Genomic DNA, 21,462 nt, shown 5'->3' with positions numbered 1-21,462 from the left:
CAACCACAAGTCCAGGGCCAAGTCCAAGTCTGCAGTACCCATTTCCATCTCTACTGGCTTTATCACTATTATTATCTTTGTACAGGCAAAGACAGAAGCAGAGAAGACACCATTATCGTCTTACATCTTAGAAAGAAAGGTATATATATGTTCTGTTTGCTCTATCTATTTTCGATATCTAAGAATACCCTTTTAATGTTTTTGTGTTTAGTTTCCGATTCAAAACTCTACTTATACATTTGTTGTTGAATTATCCTATTAAAGATTACAATTTTACTGTAATAAATTGCTTAAAATCACAGTTTCCCATGGACCCAGTATGGTTTTTAGCATGTTTTTGAGGTTTCCAACAATGCCTACTAATTTGACTGAATGAGTGAGTTAGCGTGTGCTCTGCTCAGCTTCACTTTTTATCTAAGTTAGTCAGCTCTTGCACCTGTGTTGTTGTTAGCTATAGTGTTCTTTGAGAGTTTGTAATTTGTGAATAAGTCCTTTCTAATCGACTGGTTTGAATGAGTTGAAGTTAGTACTCAACTTTAAGTGTTTTTAACTTTATATGGAGGTGTACCACTGGCTTGAGAGTCGCTGTTTCAGGTGTTGAAAGACAAGAGGGGTGTTTTTTTTTTTTTTTTGGGGGGGGGGGGGGGGGTTAAATTACACTAGAGGGTGGGCTTGGTGGGATGGCAAGTGCCTTACATTAAAAGCAATAGGTCACGAATTTGAGTCTGGGAATCAATCTCTCCAAAATAAATTAAGGCTAAGGTTGCCTACGAATTACCTCTCCCAAACCCTGCCAAAGTGAGAGCTTTTTGCACTGGCTATGAACTTTTAGGACCTTTTGGTAAATACACCACTCTCCTTTGAGAAAATGTCAGACTCCTATTTTCTTGAACAACATTTCATCCTTGGGGTTTCGATATATATAACAAATACATTCTTACAACCATTTATGTGCCATTTCAAATTGAGTCGAAATATACAATTTTCAAACTAAAATCTTATCCAAAACAGCCACAGTTAGTGTTAACTAGCCAAACTAGTTCTATGATGAGAGAAAATCAAGAAAAATAACATAAAAATAATAACAATAACTTGAGGGCGCTAAGTGTCATTGAATATAGGAGTAGGCTTTTGACATTTGCCTAAACCCCGAGGGATGTTAGTGCAATTTACCTGTTTTTTGACTAGTGAGCCTTGCCTCAGATGGCACTTCCTTTTCTTAAAGGTGTGGCTTGAAGGTGAGGTCGTGGGTTCAAACCCACTAGGTCCTTCAAGGAGGGGCTATATAGTGACCACAAATAATCTTTTGACAATATGAGGTAGCAAAGTTCCTAGGACCCTGCTTGTTTATACTAGAAAACTAGCAACAACAATGGGGCACTAGGGGTACCTTCTTGAGGTTATGAGTTCAAAACCCAATACGTGTGCAGTATTAAATTAATAATAAGAAAAAGTGAAAATATATGATTGACCCCTAAAGTTTGGGTTAGGTTTTATTTTGGCCCTTCGAACTTGTAAAGGTTCATTTTTTGTCCTCAAAAGATTGTAAACGTACCAGTTTAGTCATTTTGTAACCTTACTACTATAAAAGGAGCACCACGTAGTACAAATTATAATGCCAAGGCTACAAAAGGACTAACTTGGTACTTTTACTATTTTTGAGGACTAAAAAAGAACTTTTTAAATTTCACACAATAAATTAGACCCTGACCCAAATTTTAGGGATTGGAAATATATTTGTTGTACCCAGTGCACAAAGTTTTCATTTTTGTGGGGGTCTGGGAGAGGTTATGGTAGGTAGCCTTACTACCAATTGTTTGGAGAGGTTTATTCTTGGATTCAAACCCTCGACCAATCTCTTTTGGTGGAAGGCACTTGCCATCGCACCAAGGAGATTTGTGCTAAAAAAAATTCTAATGGATTAGGAGCCCTAAAGGGAGGGGTGGAGGGGGGAACATTTTGAACCAATGACTTTCATGAGGCATGGTCTCTAACTGAGTGTGGTACTCCTGGTGAGATGCTATACAGCTATTGCAGGTATTCTATTGGCAGTGAGGTAGCATAGTTGCTAGGACCCTGCTTGTCTTCACTAGAATACTAGCAGCAAATTCCTCTCCCCCCCCCCCCCCCCCCCCCCCCCAAAAAAAAAAAAAAGAATACTAGCAGCAACAAATGGACCTTGGGGGGGGGGGGGGGGGGGGGGCTTCAAGTGGATAATTTTTTTACTTGCTATCCACCTCAAGAGGAGATGAGGTTAGATTAAGAAAATGGGATGGATCAGAATCATTTACATTCTTTCAAGAATTAAGGACTCAGAAATTGGGCATATAAGATTGGATCTAAATTGGTCTCTATGATCATGCTTAACCTAAAATTACACAAGTAGATTGCTTACCTACCAGATTATTATCCCCTTCGATAGAAAATAAATATTTGCAAACTAGGTCACTATAGGGATATTTATCCGATACTGTACTAGTTAAAATTTTTTTATTTAGTTTTCCTTCAAGAGGATGGGAGCATGAACTGGTCCTTCTCTGTTTTTGTACTTTGGTGAAATAGATTTCTTCAAATGAAATTTTCCTTGATCGTTGATGACTCTTTAATTGTCTATTTACTGGTATATGTTTTTGTTTTCTCAGGTAGAAGGAACACCAGAAAGGCCAAAGTTTTCTCTAGTTCCAGCAAGCATCTCTATGTGCAGGTAATTGATGGCACCAAGAAGCACACTCTTTCTTTAGTTGGCCTTCCTTTTGCTTCAATTATTGAGTTTTTTTTACTGTTTCCTTTGCTTAATTCTTTTTCTTTTTCTTCCCAGTTATTGCAGAAATGTTTTGAAATTTGTTGTTATGTGTCATTGAGAATCTGAGAGAAGAAACGCAATGCTGCTGGCAAAAGCCCCTCCAACTCCAATACCTATAAACTTGAGCCTCAAAACTAAATCCAGACTCCGTGAGCCGAACTGGAAGTCATCCCACCATTGCAATGAGAGGGGGGTCAGATTGGTTGTTAGAGCTAGGTATACTCGCACCCCCATGGAAACTCCTGGAGCTTATCAGCTTATCGACAACGACACTGGTGAAAAGTTCATTGTTTGGGGAGGAAGCGATGATGGTCATCCTGACTCTCCTATTCCTTCAAAGGACATTCTCTCTTGGCAACCCTCCATCACCACAACCACCACTGTCATTCCCAATAATATGGATGATGGTAGAGATAGCACAACTTCCATCAGTAGCAATTATGCCAATGAAGGTGCTAATTGTTTTTTCACACACACACACACACATATATATATATATATATTCAAATTTTCATATTCTGCTCTATTGTTCAGTTTCTAGCTACTTCCACCCTTTATTTCCAATTAAACTGGAATCATCTTTTGATAGAACTGAAAATCTCAATTGAATGGACCCCAATTGATTTGATCTGAAATTGAAACCTCCTTTTTGGAGAAAAACTTAAATCAGCTTGCAGAAACAATTATAATCTGTCACCATCGAATCATTACTCTTGTTCAACTTATCTAGAGGCATTTATATTCAAAATATCAAGGGCATATGTTTCTAGCTTCAAAGAAAAGACCTAGACCTAGAGATAATAAAGCTTAATAATTAAGAAAATTTTCTCTATTAGTATCTGCTATGGAAATCATATTAGTAGATCTTGTATTAAAGCAAATCATGAGACTGATGGGTGTTGATTAGTGAGGAGTGGATTAGCTCAACTTGCCATGCCATGGGCATGTGAAGAAGGGGTTCTGGGTAGTTCTGACTTTTATTATCCCAATCAAAATTTCTTCTCTTTGGCCCCAAAGTGAATTGAATTCTATTGGCCTTATGTTCCAAATGTATGGTTTTGAAAGAACTCAATTGCAATTGAATTTTGCCTCATCTAAGGGAGGGCTCCAAAAAGGCTAAATGATTTAGTTAATTCACATGACTTGTTATAATTGATCCTATGGATATTGATACAGATGATGCTACTTCTCCTTTAAAAAAAAGAAAAGAAAAAAGATGGTGTTACCTCATAGGATATTCATTCTACTATCTGGAATGTGCAGAATCTGACATTGATTACTAACTAATATGCCTTATAATTCATATTCAATAATCAGACCTCAATGGTTGGACTCCAAAAAAAGAATTAACCAGAAAAGAGTCCAAAAAGGTCAAATCTTTGATGATTTTATTGTGCATGATAGAATTGTAAAAACTTCTAGAGAGGTACCCTATGCATTGAACTTGGAAATGTTACTGATGAACTAGTGATTTTCTCATGCATACCTTATTCTTTAATATTTATGCCATGAAACCTGTAAGACACTTCTTCCCCATTCCCCTCCTAATAACCTCACATTTGTTCATTTAATCCCATGCTCACATAGGTTGTATTGGTTTGACTGACACTGGTTGTGTGCCAGCTATTACAACCAGTGATTCTCCAAAAGCAAGCACCAGGGGGTTCAATGGAAATTTTGGAAGATTAAAAGCAAAGAGAGTGAGTGCTCTAGTCAAGAATACTCAGATGAAGCGAGATGTAAGCAAAAATGATAACAAACTATTTGTAGAAGATAGTTCATATGGCAAGTCTATCAGTTCACACCCTAAACTTAAAGATATTGGGAGAAAACAGAAAGAAAATTCCTTTCGACATAAAGAAAGAGTTCCAAGAGCTTCCCAATCACAAGAAGTCAGTGACATGGTACAAACAACAGGTACAGCAGAAGATTTTGATCATTCTGACATGACCCCGAAACATGGTTTTGAACAACGCTTAGAGCATCCGACCACACCAGGTAAACCTTACAAATCTGACACTAAAACTCAGATATCAGGGATTTCAGTTCCAAGGTCTGCCAGCAACTTTAGAGGTTGGGGCAGGGGAGGATCCACACGCAACTTCAAATCTGAAGTGCCTGACCTTCTAAAGCAAAGGTGGAACTTATCCACTGACAGTGGCTTCTTTAGTAAAAAATCCTTTAGAGACTTGGGCTACAGTGAATTTATGATTGAATCTCTAAGGGGGTTGCGTTTCTTGCGCCCTTCCCATATACAGGTACATCAACCTCATCTTCATGTTGACCAAGTTTGAAACACACACACACACACACACACACATTATCTTCATTAGAAGAATTTGGTTGGGCCATAATTCAGGTCCTATCCAATTCCAGAATTGTCAAAATTGTAATATTTTCCCACAAATTTACTTGCTTATTGTGAATGATCTGGTCTATGGATTAATTCTGCTACCATTCTTGTACTTGATAGTTTCTTACTTGCAAGTAACATTTATCTGACCTTATGGTCAGCTGATCTGTTGACTTGCCACTTTGATCGCCTTGTAATGTGATATATTTCATGATGTTTTTATTCTTTAGCAATAGACCTGGATTTTCATAATTTTGGTTGTTGTAGTATTTGTAGGCAAGCAGGTATAAAGAATAGTATTAGTAGAGTTTCTCTTGTGTAATTCTGTAATTGGATTGCACCCACCTTGGCCTTTTATTTAAATTCACTCATCACAAAAATCTTAGTTTTTTCATAAATGTCATGTTTGTATATTGTCTTCTGGTATTCTAATCAACCGATGGAAGCTAATAGTTTTTTTATTTGCTTAGATCTGTGTCTATGGTGATAAACTGGTAATCATATTGCATTCCAGTTTCTGGGAGGTTGTCATGTCAGACTTCTTGCATCCATCTAGATACCTAATCATACGACTCTGGGAATGACAACTTCTGCTTTAGGTTCAAGTAAATGGGCACCTCGATTTTTATATTTCAAATAGTAGTTTGTTAGGTTGGTCCCTCTCATTTTTAATGCAATATTATTATTTTTTAGAACATATGATAAACATATAATATTAATTTTTTTTTGATAAGTATAAACATATAATATTAATATAATTGGGATTAAGGCTCTGTTGAGTTGAATTGTATATGATACACATCTAATAGACTGGACTATGAACTTTATGTTGTTCTTGTAGAAAGTTATGTCCTAAAGCAGATTTTCTAAAGTTTGAGTGCAACTTATGCCTGTGTAATTATCTTGTTTGACAGGCCATGGCATTTTCACCTATTATTGAGGGAAGGAGCTGTATTATAGCTGATCAAAGTGGTTCAGGGAAGACATTGGCATATCTTGCACCAATAATTCAGCGTCTAAGGCAAGAAGAACTTCAAGAGCTTAGCAAATCCTCATCAAAAAGTCCTCGAGTTCTCATCATGGTACCAACTGCTGAGTTGGCTTCTCAGGTCAGTGCTATTGTGTTCAACTCACTGCTTTGCTGCATCTTTTTTTCATTTTAATTTATTTGGTTTTTAATGTTGTTGCTAATTTCTGTATATTGTTGCTTAGATGACAGCTGACCTATCATCTCATGGTTTATTGCCAGCTCTTCATATTGTTTTACCTCGTCTCACTCTGTAAAAATAGTATACTGGTGCCTTTTGTATATGCAAATTATTATTTTTGGATAAGTAATGAATTTTATTGATGCTAAAAAAAAGTTATGTTCATGATGATGAGCACAAAGATTCTTTCAAAAATTACAATAAATTAGATAGAATATCTAAGAGAGTTTTAAAAGTAAAAATGGATTTACAATATGTAAAACACTAAAACACAAACCTGAGACCAGTCTAACAGGGTATGAATGAACAAGGGTCGAAGATAATCCAAAGATCTTAACATTGTCAAACATATAGCTATTCCTTTCCTTTCACACTTTCCATATCAAACATGCTGGCAAAAGGTTCCTTATATTTGAGGAGTGTTTCCCAAACCAATTTCTCTAGCCAATTAATAGACCTTCAACAGATGATGGCATTACCCATTGAATCCCAAACATCTTCAAGACTTCACTCCACAAAGCACAAGCTACAAAACAATATATTCTTCATATACTTTTGTATATTAAATTTTTTGTCTTTGCACCTTTTTTATTGGTCGTATACACTAGAACATTCTCCTTGCACCTTCCATCACTCTTACGGACCTCTGGAACATGTAGGCTGACAATAAACTTTAAATCTTGAAGGAAAGAAGTTTGCAAATTTTAAGCTTATAGACATGAAACAGAATCATAACCATGACTTTGTTAATGTTAGATCTGATTTCTACCTCATTAGCCTGATTAGCTACCTTTCTCCTTAAACTTATTGGACAGTATTTCTTCTCTAGTAAATTAAGCGATTAAAGTTTCCCTAAACCCCAAAACAATACTATGTCATTGCTTGTGCTGGAACTGATTTCCTACTTCCAGGTGAATGAGGGCCACACAGCCATAAACCCTCCAAGTGCTTTCTAGATCCAATATTCTGGTCTCACAATAGTGAGATTTGGGAGGCCATTCCTCATTGTTTGATGTGTTGTATTTTGAGGGAGAGAAATGCCAAAAACTTTGAAGGATGTGAGAGGTCAACCTTAGATGTGAAATTTAATTTTCTGAGGACTTTGTCTGAGTGGTTATTGGCCTTGGGGAAGTTTTCTTTCTCAAACTTATTGGAGTTTATTGATCATTGTGCTTTTAAAGCTTAGATGTATTTTTCATCTAGTATACCTCTTGTGTACTTGATTTTCATAATTTTCTAATAAAACTTATTACTTATGTAAACAAAATAGTTCCAATATCTAGGTCTTTCATTCGCTACCTGAATGTATGGACTACTAGAAATTTACCAAAGGTCATCCCTGTCATTGATCAGATAGGGCTGCCAGGATGAGTGGAAATCAAAGGACAGGAGATGGGGTTTGGCAGATGGAATGACTCTGGATAGGGAACTTAACAAAAAGAGTGAAAAGAAGCCCTAGATACGGCAGACTTGGGAAGTGGAAGTCATGAAGCTTTCCCAAATAATAGGGACAAAGACATATTTGAGATTGAGACATCAAAATAATGGATTTCATCCATTACCGAGATGATACTCCAGTATTGAATATCATGATGTGATGTGATTGTGTAATATAATAGTATGTTGTTATAAATGTGTAGAGTTATTGGGTTTGTTATGTAGAATCCCTAATTCTATTTCCTTATAAGAGTATCACATGCCGCCTTGATTTTAGTGATTTTTTGATTTGTATGAATCATTTGTTGGTTTTTGCATGTAAGGATTTCATTGCAGTACAGTCTTCGTTCACATTGCACTTTTTTCTATGTATGTTCTGTAGTGGCATTAATTATTAAAAAAAAATGTTTTGTAGTGAACCATCTCAATATCCTTCTAGTGGAAATAGAAATCTTAAGGCGTATATGTTGTATTAAGTTCTACTATGGGCCCTTTGCTTGTAGGGCAATTCAAGTTATTCCATAAAAAATTGTTAAATAGGTAATTGAGAACCAAGACATGAAGAGGTTCACCATTTACAAATGCGATATGATGCTTGTTTTCATTTGAGATTAGAAAAAAAATTGGATATTTGGTCTCATTTCATCCCTCTAATACAGAATGGATGTTAATAAAAGTGAAACCCTTTGCAGGTTTTGAGTAATTGCAGATCGATATCAAAGTCTGGGGTTCCATTTAAATCTGTGGTTGCGACAGGTGGTTTTCGACAGAGAACTCAACTGGAATATTTACAACAAGGTGTTGATGTTCTAATAGCAACACCTGGTCGTTTTATGTTTCTGATTAAAGAGGGCTTCTTGCAGTTAACAAATCTAAGATGGTAACCTATTTCCCTTTAATTTACTACGAATTTCTTTGTCCTGTAATCGTGCCTAGTTGAGAGTTTTGAACATTATAAGCCTTATATTCTGAACCTTTGTGCAATGTATGCCTTCCCCATTTATCTTGTATTGTTTTTTGTCATCTAGGTTTATAATAAGCAGCACCATAATTTGTTAGTGCGTGGAATGGGCAAGCAAGTTAACTAGCATGTTTTAGAATAGTGTAGCGTATGTTGCAATGAGCAATAAAACAGTAGTGTAAAGCTTTTTTGAATGGAGAATAAGTTTTCAATGCAAAAGTATACATGGATTGCATAGTGTGGAGTATTGGTGGTTAGGATATTAATGTGGAGTGGATGATGTAGTTTGAGTGTTGTGTGATTAATGAAATATATGCATGTGGATATACACACATAGATATATGTATGCAAGTACTTATATATCTGGAAGTTTTAATGGATTTAGAGTTTGTATTGGAAAATGGTTAAAAAGGGGTTGTGGAGGAGACTGATGAAAATGTAGAATAAACTGATGAAAATGTAGAATAAAGAACTGAGTGACGTTGAAGATATCCTGGGACTGATCATGTTCAAACTAAATTCTTACGATAATATCATTACCTTTCTATTTTTAATGTCCTTTTATAGTCCCACTATGGTCATGCATGCTGCTTCAAGCTGGTAATTGTCTACTTTCTTTACAAGCATAGCCCCCAGTCTCCTGTATTAAATATTAATTTCAACCATAGGGATATTTATATATACATGCCTTCCTCAGGACTATTAAGAAATGAAAACAATTCAACTTATGTTTTTTTTATCAAACAATTCAACATGTGTTATGTTATGTGCGTGGCATGCTGAACATGATTAGGACATCAAACACTCTGGCTGATTTGTGGTCATACTAATCTGACAATAGCTAACCAACAGCTGTGCTGAATGTGCCTCATGCTTCCTTTAGTGCAGCAACTACATTGCTATCATCTTTGGGAACAAATTTTGGTGTTAGGAACTCCTAGGGTATGTTTGGTATGCTGTAATAGCTTCTGTAATAGAATAGTTATTCATATGTAATAGTGATTCGGTCATTTGGTTGCATCTTTGTTACATGAATTAGTTATTACATTAGAATAACTATTCCTTAAATTGAAGAATATCTATTCCTCTTTAAAATGGATGTAATAGCTATTCCTTAGTACATATAATAGGTTTTAAAATTAATATATTTCCAAAAATATAAAGTTTCCTTATACATCATCATTTACAAGTTTTCCATATGTAACAACCAAACTTATGAATAGTAATAGTTATTCCATTACAATGTTTTTTATCCCCAGTAATAAATATTACTATTTCTAATGTAATCTATATTCAGTGTACCAAACGTACCCCTAGTTGTGATCCATCAAATGTGGTCTTCAACAACTCGTTTCAATTTTATTGCCTATGTGTGAGTGCGCCTTTTGCGCATGTGTGTGCATCAATCTGCATGGCACAACTATGTTTTACAAGACACTTACCCAGCACTAAAACTAATTGAAACCTTGCGTTGCAGTGCTGTGTTGGATGAGGTCGATATACTTTTCAATGATGAGGATTTTGAAGTAGCACAGAAAACTTTGATAAATTCTTCACCTGTTACCACACAGTATCTATTTGTGACTGCGACTTTGCCAAGAGACATATACAACGAACTAGTTGAAATTTTTCCTGATTGTGAATTGATCATGGGACCTGGTATGCACCGTATGAGCCCTGGCCTTGAAGAGGTTGGTTTCAAGTATTATCTCCACCCCTCCCCCTCTTTCTTTCATTATTATTATAGGGGGGGTCCTATTAATGAGTGCCTTTAAGGCATTTGTTAGTAGACCAATTTTAAAAAGTTTTAATACCACTTTCATGGAAAATATAAAAAGCTGTCAAAAAAGTCATTTGCTTTTTTCTTTGCCCATACAAATTTTCTAAAAAATTTTCCTAAACCAATGCCCTTAAGGCATTTGTTGACTTTTCCCTTATTATATTGCTATTAATATCATTATGCTGCACACAGACAAGTATAATGAAAAAAATGAAACCTGAATAATTTTGTAATCTGTGTTCTTGACTTCTTGGTAAATTTGTAGATAAGTGACGAAGGCTCTTATGTTGGATCAAGATCCTCTCTATTTCTTATCAAAAAAAAAAAAAAAGATCCAACTTGGCATTTTAATGTTGAAACAGGGACAAGAAAACAGAGATTCTCTAAAAATAAACTAAGTCATACATGTTGGTAATCTACTAAACATTAATTAGACCTGAAATATTCATCGTCGTTCGTTGACAAAAGGGTACATGAATAAGATTTGGGACATATGATTCAAATCTCTCCTCTGTTGTCCTTTTTTACTGCCATTCTGTTCTCCTTGTTAACAATATTATCACTTTTGCTTGTGTTGATAAATTTTTTAGTCCAACTTTCCCTGAAGTCCTGAATACTGAAGCTGAACATCTTCCAAAATCTTTCCCAAAGATGTTACCTAATCATTTGGCGAACATAAATGTCCATGGAGAACTTTCTACACATTTTTATAAGTGATCAGTAAATTCTTCTTCTACCTCCATCCTTTAAGCCCTTGAAATACACTTGCACCTTGAAATTAGGCTTAGGTTCAATTCTTATTCCTTAAATTTAAAAAGTTCTAATTTCCCTTGTAAAATTTAAATGGTAGCAAGATTGTCCTATCCATGAACTGAATCCAACATTAGAGTATAACTTTGCCACATCAACCTTCTGTTAGCCATGTGTACAATTCAATTCAAAGTTGATGGACAAAAGGATAATACTGTCACCTTTTAAAAAATTCAAGGACAAATTGTAACTTTTTAAATTTGAGGGATGAAAATTGAATTGAGGCCTAATTTCAAAGATTGGAGAATTCCCACAAGGGCAAATTTTATTAGGAATAAGAAGTTGAAAGCTCTATATCAACTGGAGGATGCAGTTGTGGATAATCTTATTAAGTGTAATGTTGTCATCGTCAGTTGTTGTTGCGCGTGTATGTAAGGATCAAGTTGTGGTTTAGGTGTAATTGCTTAGGTGATGGAGAAATATGATTGATGATGGAACTGAACAAAGGTTGGATTTTGAGAAAATCGCAAAATCGATGAGTGTGATAGTTTATTAGCTTATAGAAGAAATGAGAGAGAGAGAGAGAGAGAGAGAGAGAGATCCAAAAAAATTGCATCATTATTCACTTATCAGTTTAGGAGTTACAAGTTGAGCATTTATATGAGGACTTGCTCCATTCGTATTAGTTGTTCATTTAGCCAATGGCCAATTTCAAATATGGTTATTCCCATATTTAACATGTGTTTTATTAGAAAGAAAAACAACCCCAGTATATGCTCAAATAAATTTAAGAAAGAAAAACAAGGCAGAGAAAGAAAGGTAGCATTCAAATCCAACAAAGAACGAAGGAAGAAGGCTTTAAATTCAAGGATAGTTTGTTCGCTTCCCTTGAAACTTCTGGAATTCCGTTCTTGCCAAAGACACCACATAATGCAATGTGGCACAAGCTTCCAAATAGCTATATTTTATGCTTGCCGAAAGACCCTTGCCAAGCTGCAAACATATCAATAACTTTCTTCTGCATATCCCAATGGAGTCCAAATAAACAAATGCCATTGTCCGTAGTTCATAAGCTATAGGGCAATGGAGGAGAAGATGATCCATTGACTACCCCCATATTTTGCACATACAGCACCAATCCAAAATAAAAAAATGCCTCTTCCAAAGATTATCAGTAGTTAGGATATTCCCTAGAACAGCAGTCCAAGAAAAGAATGCAACCCTAGATGGGACCTTCGAACTCCACACCAACTTCCAAGGGAACATGTCATTGGGCGATATAGGGAATGATAATAACCACACACCTCAAAACCCTGACTCTTGGCAGGTTTCCAGCAAAGTCTATTTATTCCCTCACCCCTAACAGCCTCAGAAAAGATAAGATTCATAAATGAAACCAGTGATTCCAACTCCCAATCTTGGACTGGTCTAGAGAAGCGAACAACCAATGAGGCACCCTATTAGAGAGTCGTATAATGTCAGAAATTGAGGAATCCTTAACAGAACTGATGCAAGAAAGCTTCGGGAAAGTCTCCTTGAGTGGACAATTACCACAACATATGTCATGCCTGAATTTCACTCCAGAACCATCACCCACATCGAACTGAAGGTGCTGGGAAAAAGTCATCCATTCCTGCCTTACAGACCTCCAAAGACTTACATCATAGGGACTCAATACACTTTTAGTGCACCATTCATGTGCTTAAATTCCCATGCATGTGCTACAATTGGCTACTCTAACTAACTTCCTAATTAGCCTTGTTATATGAGATAACCCCTCTAGGTTTCTAACTGGAGTTGCCAGCTGTTAATGAGTGCTTTTAGTCTTCAAGGAGCTGCTGTTGAAAAATGGAAGCAATGGGTTGATTGGCACTCTTGGACAGGATGAAAGTGCTGATTGAGGCTTAGTAAGTGGTGTTTGGCACTAATTTTCTGGACCAAAGAGCTGTTCGGCACTATTGGTCAGAACCTCCCAGTTGTGCCTATTTTGGAGTTCCTCCTTGGTTGCTTGAGCTGGCAGGAAGTTGGTTTCTGGTTTGAGTTCCTTTAGTGCAAGTGTAGTTGTGAATCCAGATCATCTATTGGTACATTGGTTGCTCACTAGTGATTTGTGGTCTTTTGTATTTTCTGCTTTTGGGATACATTAAAAAAGTCAAAGAAGGTAATACATGTCTACTACTGCTGGCAAGGGCTGTCTGGTCAACATAACAACAGCCTCATTTTGAAATGTGACTCCCAATTGCATTATGTGGACAATTTGAGAGCAAAAATTTGATTTTTTGAAGGTCTTGAGTAATCTACTATCAAGACAAAATCTCAAATCAGTTCTCTGGGGTTCTTTGTTTCAATGCCGATTTTGTTTAGATCTTAAATCTTAGGCTGGAATTCTTTAGGATACTCATATATTCTATGTATATTTTGAGTTCTTTCTTCAACAAAATTCTTTATTACTTAAATAAAATGTATTTTTTTCAGCCTTAATCCAACATCTAATTCCAAGGAAGGCTGTTTATAGAACATTGAATCTTAAGGAGGCATCTCTGTTGATGTTAATTGTTAGGATTCTGTTGTTGGCATGGGTGTTCAGGTAAGGTAAAAATCAGGCGGGTGCTATAATTATTAAATGAGTTTTACTATTGTATGCCCTCAGGGCATCTATTAATAAACCATTTTAGGAAAATTTTATAGAAAAATGAAAAAGTGAACTTTTTTGACAGCTTTTTAAATTTCCTATAAAAAAAAGTTTTTAAAAATGGATGATTAATGTATGTCCTAAGGGTGGTTAGGGTATACATTAACTAGACTCTTATTGAATTATATAAAAAATAAAAAAATTTACAAACTCTCAAATAATTTATATTAATCATTTGTTGCTTTCTCAAAAAAAAAAAAAAAAAAATCATTATGTTGCATTTCCAGGTTCTTGTAGACTGCAGTGGAGAAGATGGGATTGAAAAAACTCCTGAAACTTCTTTTTTGAACAAGAAATCTGCTCTTCTGCAGCTGCTGGAGGGAAGTCCAGTTTCAAAAACAATTGTTTTCTGTAACAAGGTACATTTGAGCTCTTAAGTCTCTCTTGTGAAATTCCAGAATAGCTGGCTTGTGCATCAATGCTTTTATGTTACATTCTTAGTATCTTACTCAATCAACATGTATAGAGAAAGTTAGAGCTCTAAGAATGAATTATTCTTGTAACATTTACTTTGTTAGCTCTCATCAAAACATTTACTTTGTAAGTTATTGGAACCTTTCTTATTTTTGTTAGTATAACACTCAATTTGCAGATTGACACATGTAGAAAAGTTGAGAATGTATTAAAACGTTTCGATAGAAGAGGAACTCGTGCCCAAGTTCTACCCTTTCATGCTGCTGTTGCACAAGAATCAAGGCTTGCAAATATCAAGGAGTTCACCAGTTCTCAGTCTGACGAAGTCTCTCAGTTTTTGATTTGCACTGACAGGTTTTTTTTTTTTTTTGCTTTTTATGCAGAACTTACCTGTATGCTTAGACAGCACCAGTGTTATGTCCAGGTTATTAGCCTTACAATCAGATGAGACTCATAATATGGTAACTTCCATCTCTGAAAATTTTTGCAGAGCATCACGTGGAATTGACTTTGCTGGGGTGGATCATGTTGTGCTATTTGACTTCCCACGTGATCCAAGTGAATATGTGCGCCGCGTTGGAAGAACCGCTAGAGGCGCTGGAGGGAAGGGTAAGGCATTCATTTTTGTGGTTGGCAAGCAAATTTCCCTCGCACGAAAGATAATGGAAAGAAACCAAAAGGGTCACCCACTGCATGACCTTCCATGTTAGCTGCTAAGTAAGAGAGTTGCTTGGATAACAAAAACTGATGCAATCACTGACTACTGCTGTTGAAAGAGCTGATGACTTAAATGATCTGACCGGAAAAGAGGAAAAACTCATGTAGTTGTTGGTTATAGTTATCAGATAATGATGTGGATCACAGAATGCATTAAAATCTTCACATTTTTTTTATTTGTTCTCTCAGCTAGGCAATATTCTAGAAGTGCTATCTGCCTTTGTTTACCATCTGGAAAAATAAAATAAAAAGTAAGAACAACGCTTGCATAACTCTTTTCATCTGTGTCTCTAGATACATAGAGTACTAAGTTAAATTTATCCACTTAAGCTGAAGCATATGTCTTCAATTCTAGCAACCCTTCTTTGTGAGATGCCATATTACATATTGCCATTTTCGATCCACCAAAAAGCTGCAACAATCTTTGTTGTCGCTGCTGCAAACTTTCTATTTTGAAAAATCTAAGATTTACCCCCATTGTTTTAATTTACGGATTAATCGTAGCTTATGCCTAGAGTTAACAATTTTGAAATACAGTGCAACCATAGTAAAAATCACTATGTTCTAAAGAAAAAAGTTTACTTAAATCAATTAAAAGAAAACATCCGGTGGTAAGGTGGAAAACTTTTGAAGAATTTTTTAATAGAAAAATTCGCTCCGAGGGTATCCGTTCTTGTAGGAAAATTCACCATAGAAGAAATAGTAAAAGGGTTGTGTTAATAGGCACCTTAACAACAACTTTTTGCAACATCCTTTTTGCTTTTTGTCATTTTTGACAATTTTTGACAACATTTTTAATAAATTTTTATCATTTTTATTAAGTGAGACTCATATAGGGAAATCTTAACAAGCACCCCACGGTGCTTGTTAACATTTCCGTGGGGTGCTTGTTAACATTTCCCTAAAAATCAATCATTTTTCATGAAACTTTGTAGGCTAAACTCGACATTTAATCTCAACAAACAACTTTTACAAACTTGTCTACATCAACTCAAAATTTTGATACTCCAAAGACAGCTTTTGAAAGATTTCTACCAATGAAAATGGTGACTGGTAGAGGTTTCAGAATCTCTTTGATTTGAAATAATCAAATAACTCATTGTGTGAAAAAAATGGTCAATGGGAAACTCAAGAATAAGCTCATAAAGAGAGAATTAAAAATACACTTACAGTCACAGGGAGAGGTTTTGAGACGGTTTAGGCTCAAGGAATTAAGGCTCTCTCAATGGTATTGAAACGACTGTCTTCCCCGCAAAAATAATGCGACAAGGGTAAAAATTAGGTGAAATAGTTGGTGTTCTGTATCTCCTAATCTTGCCCAAGCAAGGGTCATGAAATTTTTGTCTACCTTAGATAATTCCCTGAGTGAGTCCTCTTAAACTTGTAGTCTTCAAGTGGCTTCTGACTCAATACTAATGGGTATGATGCGTGGAACAAAGTTGAGCGCAAACCCTTTTCTTTAATGTAAATCAAAATAACATGTTCAACACAGATTAATTTTGTTTGGAAAATCACACTAGGAACATGAAAAGTGTGTGAAGTTGTACGAGTACAACTGCATGTACATGGGCTTGGGCCTAATAATGGATTGGGCATGATATTCTAACAGATTCATTGAGATATTATTCTCAACTCCATACAAAGAACCAAAAAAATCTTCCAACAATAAAACATTACATTCAGCCCCCCAAAAAAAAGAAAAAAAGAAAAAAAAGTAAATGGGAACATCAAATACAAAAGAAAAAAAATTACGGAAATTAAATGTGGTACAGTAAATATATTCAAGAGGTTATGTGGACGAACTGTTGGGGTCAATTAGCTCTCCTAATGTGATCATGTGTAAAGTGGTTGGTAAAGGATTAATAGGATATCTTTGAGCCGATAACTTGTGTAAAACTTGTTGCATGGTTGGACGAGAGTGTGGACTGACATGCAAGCATGCAAGTGCTATCTTTGCCATAAAAACCACTTCTTCTGCAACTTCATATGTAGGAAGTGTTATGCGTTGGTCCAACATATCTTTCAGTAGCATATGATGGGGGTTTGTTGATGTTAATGATGACAAAGATGCAGACAAAAGAGAGATCAAGATGATATCACTTGGATGCCTTCCCATAATTACTTCCAGTGTGACTACTCCAAAGCTATATACATCACATTTGTCATTAACTTCCATTGTGTATGCAAGCTCTGCAAAGAAAAAAGATTGACACTCAAGAGTCATGTTCTACTTTTGAGAGGATGATGGAACTTAATTACCTTAATTCTCTGGCTGCAATTGATGTACAATTCTTAAATTTTATAGCTGCTGATTAGTAAGAAAATATTTAGACTTCTATAATAATGAGTCTTTATATATGTACTTTGGAAAGTTCCATACTGTTTAGAAATAGCGAGCAACAATTTTGAGTTTAATCTTTCAAGCAATTTCTCCAGCGGTTGCAAACTCTAACATGAATATATGTGCCCTTCTGCAACCAAACACTATAGTTTTATAGAAGACCCTGTGAGGTGTGAACTATTATCCTAAATCATCAAAAACAATAATGTTCATGGCATGAGAGTTGGGTTGTTTAGATATATTTACTAGGAAACTGATTCTACATTTGTTATTCATCTACAAACTTCTCGATCCAATCATTCCGTTGGAATGTCTATGGTTGTTTATGATTGTAGGGATCTTCTAGGTCGACAATGGGGCTTTAAGCTGCAACACATCTACCGTGAAGCTAACGGTGTTGCAGATGAGAGGAACATATCAAGCAGAAAGGATAAAAAAATATGCTCGAAGTCCATCTTTTGTCAAGTATGCTCTAATGTTTGAGAGGATGGGTTGGGTGTAAATAGACTTTAATTTGTCTTCCTTTTGTGGTAGATAATCCTGGTGGCACTACACCTCTTTTGATGTAAATAAACTTGGTTTGGTTTTGTTTCTAAAATATAATCCTATTTTATTTAAATATATATATATATATATATATATATACACATATACCAATCAAGATGCCAATTCAAAGGAACATGTGTTCTCACTAAATACTAGGAGTAATCTAGTGTTGGAGTTTTGACTGATGTGATAATTTGCACCAATAAAAAAAGTCACCTATTAAAATAATATGATATAAACCAAAAATGCTCATATGAAAAAATTTATATTAAATGGTTTGCTTTTATTGGTTTAGAGTACCACATGAACTATCCTCTAGGATATCTAATAATTTTCTACTAATTATTAGTTCACTCCAACATATATATGATGGGCTCACACCCCATTTGGCAACTGCACAAATTTTATTATTAGAGGCTACATAAATATAAACCATGCATGCCAACATAAAATATCATACCTGGAGCGGCATATCCAAAGGTGCCAGCAAATGAAGTCCAATTGGATGTGTCAGGTCTCAAGATCCTCGCTGTGCCAAAGTCAGAGATATGAGGTTCATATTCTGAATCTAGTAGAACATTCTTAGTGGATATATCACGATGAATTATAGGAGGTGAGCATCCGTAGTGCATATAAGACAAAGCACTTGCTATACCTTTAACAACATTTATCCTCTTTAGCCAATCAAATTTCATTGCTTGTTCCTCAGTGTTTAGTATGTTCCATAGGCTCCCACCTTCCATGAACTCATAAACCAAAAATGAGTGTCGTTGATGCGAACAAAAACCATGAAGCTTCACAATGTTACGGTGGCGAATTTTTGTTAAAGCATGTATCTCACTTGTGAAAGACTTCAGATTGGCAATGTTGTCATCACGTAGTCCATGAAGTTTCTTAACAGCAACAACTTGACCTGTTGGTAACTCAGCTCTATAAACGCTTCCATAGCCGCCCACTCCAATACACTGTTTATCATCAAAATCATTCGTGGCTTCAATGATGTTTTCATACACCATTTTTCCATCAAAGCTCCACACCGCAAATGGATCATGTTTTTGTGCTTCTCTTGGCTTGTTTTGCACTTTCCGAAGTCTTCGAAAGAAAATTAATGAAATTCCAACAACAATGAATATGACAATGCTCGCGGCAAGGACTGAAATCATTATCACAACCTTATTGTCCTTCTTAACCGGGACAATATTGTGGTTAACTTTAGAGGGGCAAGCCTTCAAGCCAGTGACGTTGCCACACAAGCCTTTGTTATTTCTATATGCGTCCATTGATCCTTTGCTGCCAAATGCTGCAATGTTTGGAAGAGGACCCTCCAATTGATTGTAGGACAAGTCAACAGACATCAAGCTGGACAATCTATCAAAAGTGGGTGGAATGAGCCCTGAAAGCTTGTTGTGGGAAAGATTTAGAGTTACTAAGACTTGTAATTGCCCAAGCTGTCGTGGCATCTCCCCCGTTAGACAATTATGACTCAGATCAAGAAGTTGGAGGTAGCGCAAATTACCAATTTGAAGTGGAATGTGTTCACTGAATTTGTTTTTGCTCAAATTTAAGAACAATAGGTTTTGAGATTGAATCAATTCAGGAATTGGGCCACTTAGATTGTTAGCTGCCAGGTTGAGCTTCTCTAGTTTGGATAGCATTCCAATACTATGAGGAATTTTGCCAGAAAGTTTGTTATTGTCTAGATGAAGTGTTAGCAATGATGTCAGCTTTCCAAACTCCTTTGGAATCTCCCCATTAAAATGATTTGAGGAGAGGTCAATTGCATGTAATTGAATTGCATCCCCAAGCTCAGGAGGTATCCGACCCGAAATATCATTGTTAGATATATCTAGGTTTGTTAGGCTATGAAACTGTCCCCAATTCCTTGGAAGCTTACCCCGAAATCTGTTGTTGCTCAAATTCATATAGTCCAAACGTGGATATATGCCCAAATCATTTTCTATATTTCCTATAAATTTGTTGTTATCAAGCCTAAACCTTATCAAGCTAGTGCAATTTTTCAAGCTCTTTGGTATTTGACCAGTGAAGTGATTGCCGCTAGCGGTAAAATTTTCAAGCAATCCACCAAGGCATATATTTTCTGGTAAATGACCGGTGAATTGGTTGTAAGATAGTTGAAGAAATTTCAAATGTGTAAGACTGTTTATTTCAGGGGGAATGGTGCCTACAAGTTTATTTGAGAAAAATCCTAAAGCAGTGAGGTGTTTAAGTTTTCCCAATGATGGAGGAATAGAGCCAGACAATTGATTTTCACAAAGCACTAGCATGGTGAGTCTTGTTAAGTTTCCAAGAGAAGAAGGGATAGAACCCGTGAGCTTGTTTGTATATAAAAGAAGTTCACTCAGAGAACTTAACATTCCTAATTGTTGAGGTATGGGACCAGAAAGATTATTCTCAGCAAGTTTCAAAATGTTTAAATTGCTCAGGTTTCCAAGAGAAGTAGGGATATAACCTGTAAGATTGTTAGATGACAAATCAAGTTTACTCAGAGAACCTAGCAGGCCTATTTCAAATGGGATTGTTCCGGTTAATTGATTGGCCGAAAAGTCAAGATGGGAGAGTTTAGAGAGGTTGACAATGTTTGAGGGAATGGTTCCATGGAGTGAGTTGTTAGAAAGGTCAAGACCGAGTAAATTGGGGAAGGATACAAAGCTGAGATTGTGAAGCGTACCTTTGACACCAAAACTTGAAAGATTTAAAAAGGTGACAGCACTTCCAGACTTTTCGCAACTTATTCCGGTCCAATTGCAAGGGTTGCTTCCACTCCAAGAAGAGAAGAGAGGCTGGTTCTTTACTTCAAGGCTGGCTTTCCATTTTAGAAGAGCCTTTGCTTCCTTCCCTTGTGCTACTTCATTCTCAGAATTGGCAGAAAAAGAAGGCAAAGTTACTGAAGAAGAATAAGCATATTGGGATGAGGAAACCAATGCAAGCATGAGGACATGGAGGAACATAATGATCCGTTAAAATTGACTATACTGCATGCAAAGAATGATGGATGGTTGGAATGATGCATGGAATGGTTCTAATTGGACTGATATATTTATAGAAGGAGATAAAAAATTTTGATTCTGAGAATCTCAAAATACTTGCTTGAACTATTTGTTTGAATATTCAGTCTTATCTGCACCTTTCGTTGAAAATCAAGGGGACTAGAAAGAGAATGGTCATCTAATTACGAAGAACTAGTCTACAAGACCTTCTGGATATTGTATGGAGCCCGGGTGGTACGTTGGATACTATTTAACATGAATAGTCCTATATTTGAATTCTCTTTGCCATTATTATTTGCCAATCCCCGAATTCAGAAAAATTTACGTAATTCTCATGCTCTTTTGTTTAAACAAAATTTTCTTTTAAAAAAACCCAAAAAATGGTAGATTATCTCTTAAATATTAGAGTTTTTGGTATGTTTCATTTAAATCTTAAGGTTTTTAAGAACTTT

General features: G+C 35.9%; 2 protein-coding genes across 5 annotated transcripts; one reads left to right on the top strand and one right to left on the bottom strand.

Annotated features, from left to right (window-relative positions):
* Positions 1-5: 5 nt before the first annotated feature.
* Positions 6-15,387, top strand: LOC126698840 (DEAD-box ATP-dependent RNA helicase 50). 4 transcript variants are annotated; one of them, XM_050396335.1, is made up of 10 exons: positions 6-139; positions 2,643-2,704; positions 2,819-3,210; positions 4,391-5,061; positions 6,071-6,265; positions 8,494-8,681; positions 10,240-10,453; positions 14,212-14,343; positions 14,577-14,752; positions 14,889-15,387. In XM_050396335.1, the coding sequence occupies exons 3-10, from the start codon at positions 2,883-2,885 to the stop codon at positions 15,106-15,108; spliced, it is 2,124 nt and encodes a 707-aa protein (XP_050252292.1). In that variant the 5' UTR covers positions 6-139; positions 2,643-2,704; positions 2,819-2,882; the 3' UTR covers positions 15,109-15,387. The 4 variants fall into 4 exon arrangements, with proteins under 4 accessions (XP_050252292.1, XP_050252289.1, XP_050252293.1 ...); XM_050396332.1 differs by having other exon boundaries at positions 2,819-3,255; XM_050396336.1 differs by having other exon boundaries at positions 7-139; positions 4,427-5,061.
* A 1,249-nt stretch (positions 15,388-16,636) lies between these two features.
* LOC126698839 (MDIS1-interacting receptor like kinase 2-like) lies at positions 16,637-21,027 on the bottom strand. The gene is made up of 2 exons (XM_050396331.1): positions 18,463-21,027; positions 16,637-17,305 (listed from the first exon to the last, which is right to left on the bottom strand). The coding sequence occupies exons 1-2, from the start codon at positions 20,969-20,971 to the stop codon at positions 16,905-16,907; spliced, it is 2,910 nt and encodes a 969-aa protein (XP_050252288.1). The 5' UTR covers positions 20,972-21,027; the 3' UTR covers positions 16,637-16,904.
* Positions 21,028-21,462: the final 435 nt, after the last annotated feature.

Source organism: Quercus robur, chromosome 9 (genome assembly GCF_932294415.1).
Source record: "Quercus robur chromosome 9, dhQueRobu3.1, whole genome shotgun sequence".
Classification (NCBI taxonomy): domain Eukaryota; kingdom Viridiplantae; phylum Streptophyta; class Magnoliopsida; order Fagales; family Fagaceae; genus Quercus; species Quercus robur.
Note: the sequence above shows the minus strand (reverse complement) of the source record. Positions and strands in the feature narration are given on the sequence as shown.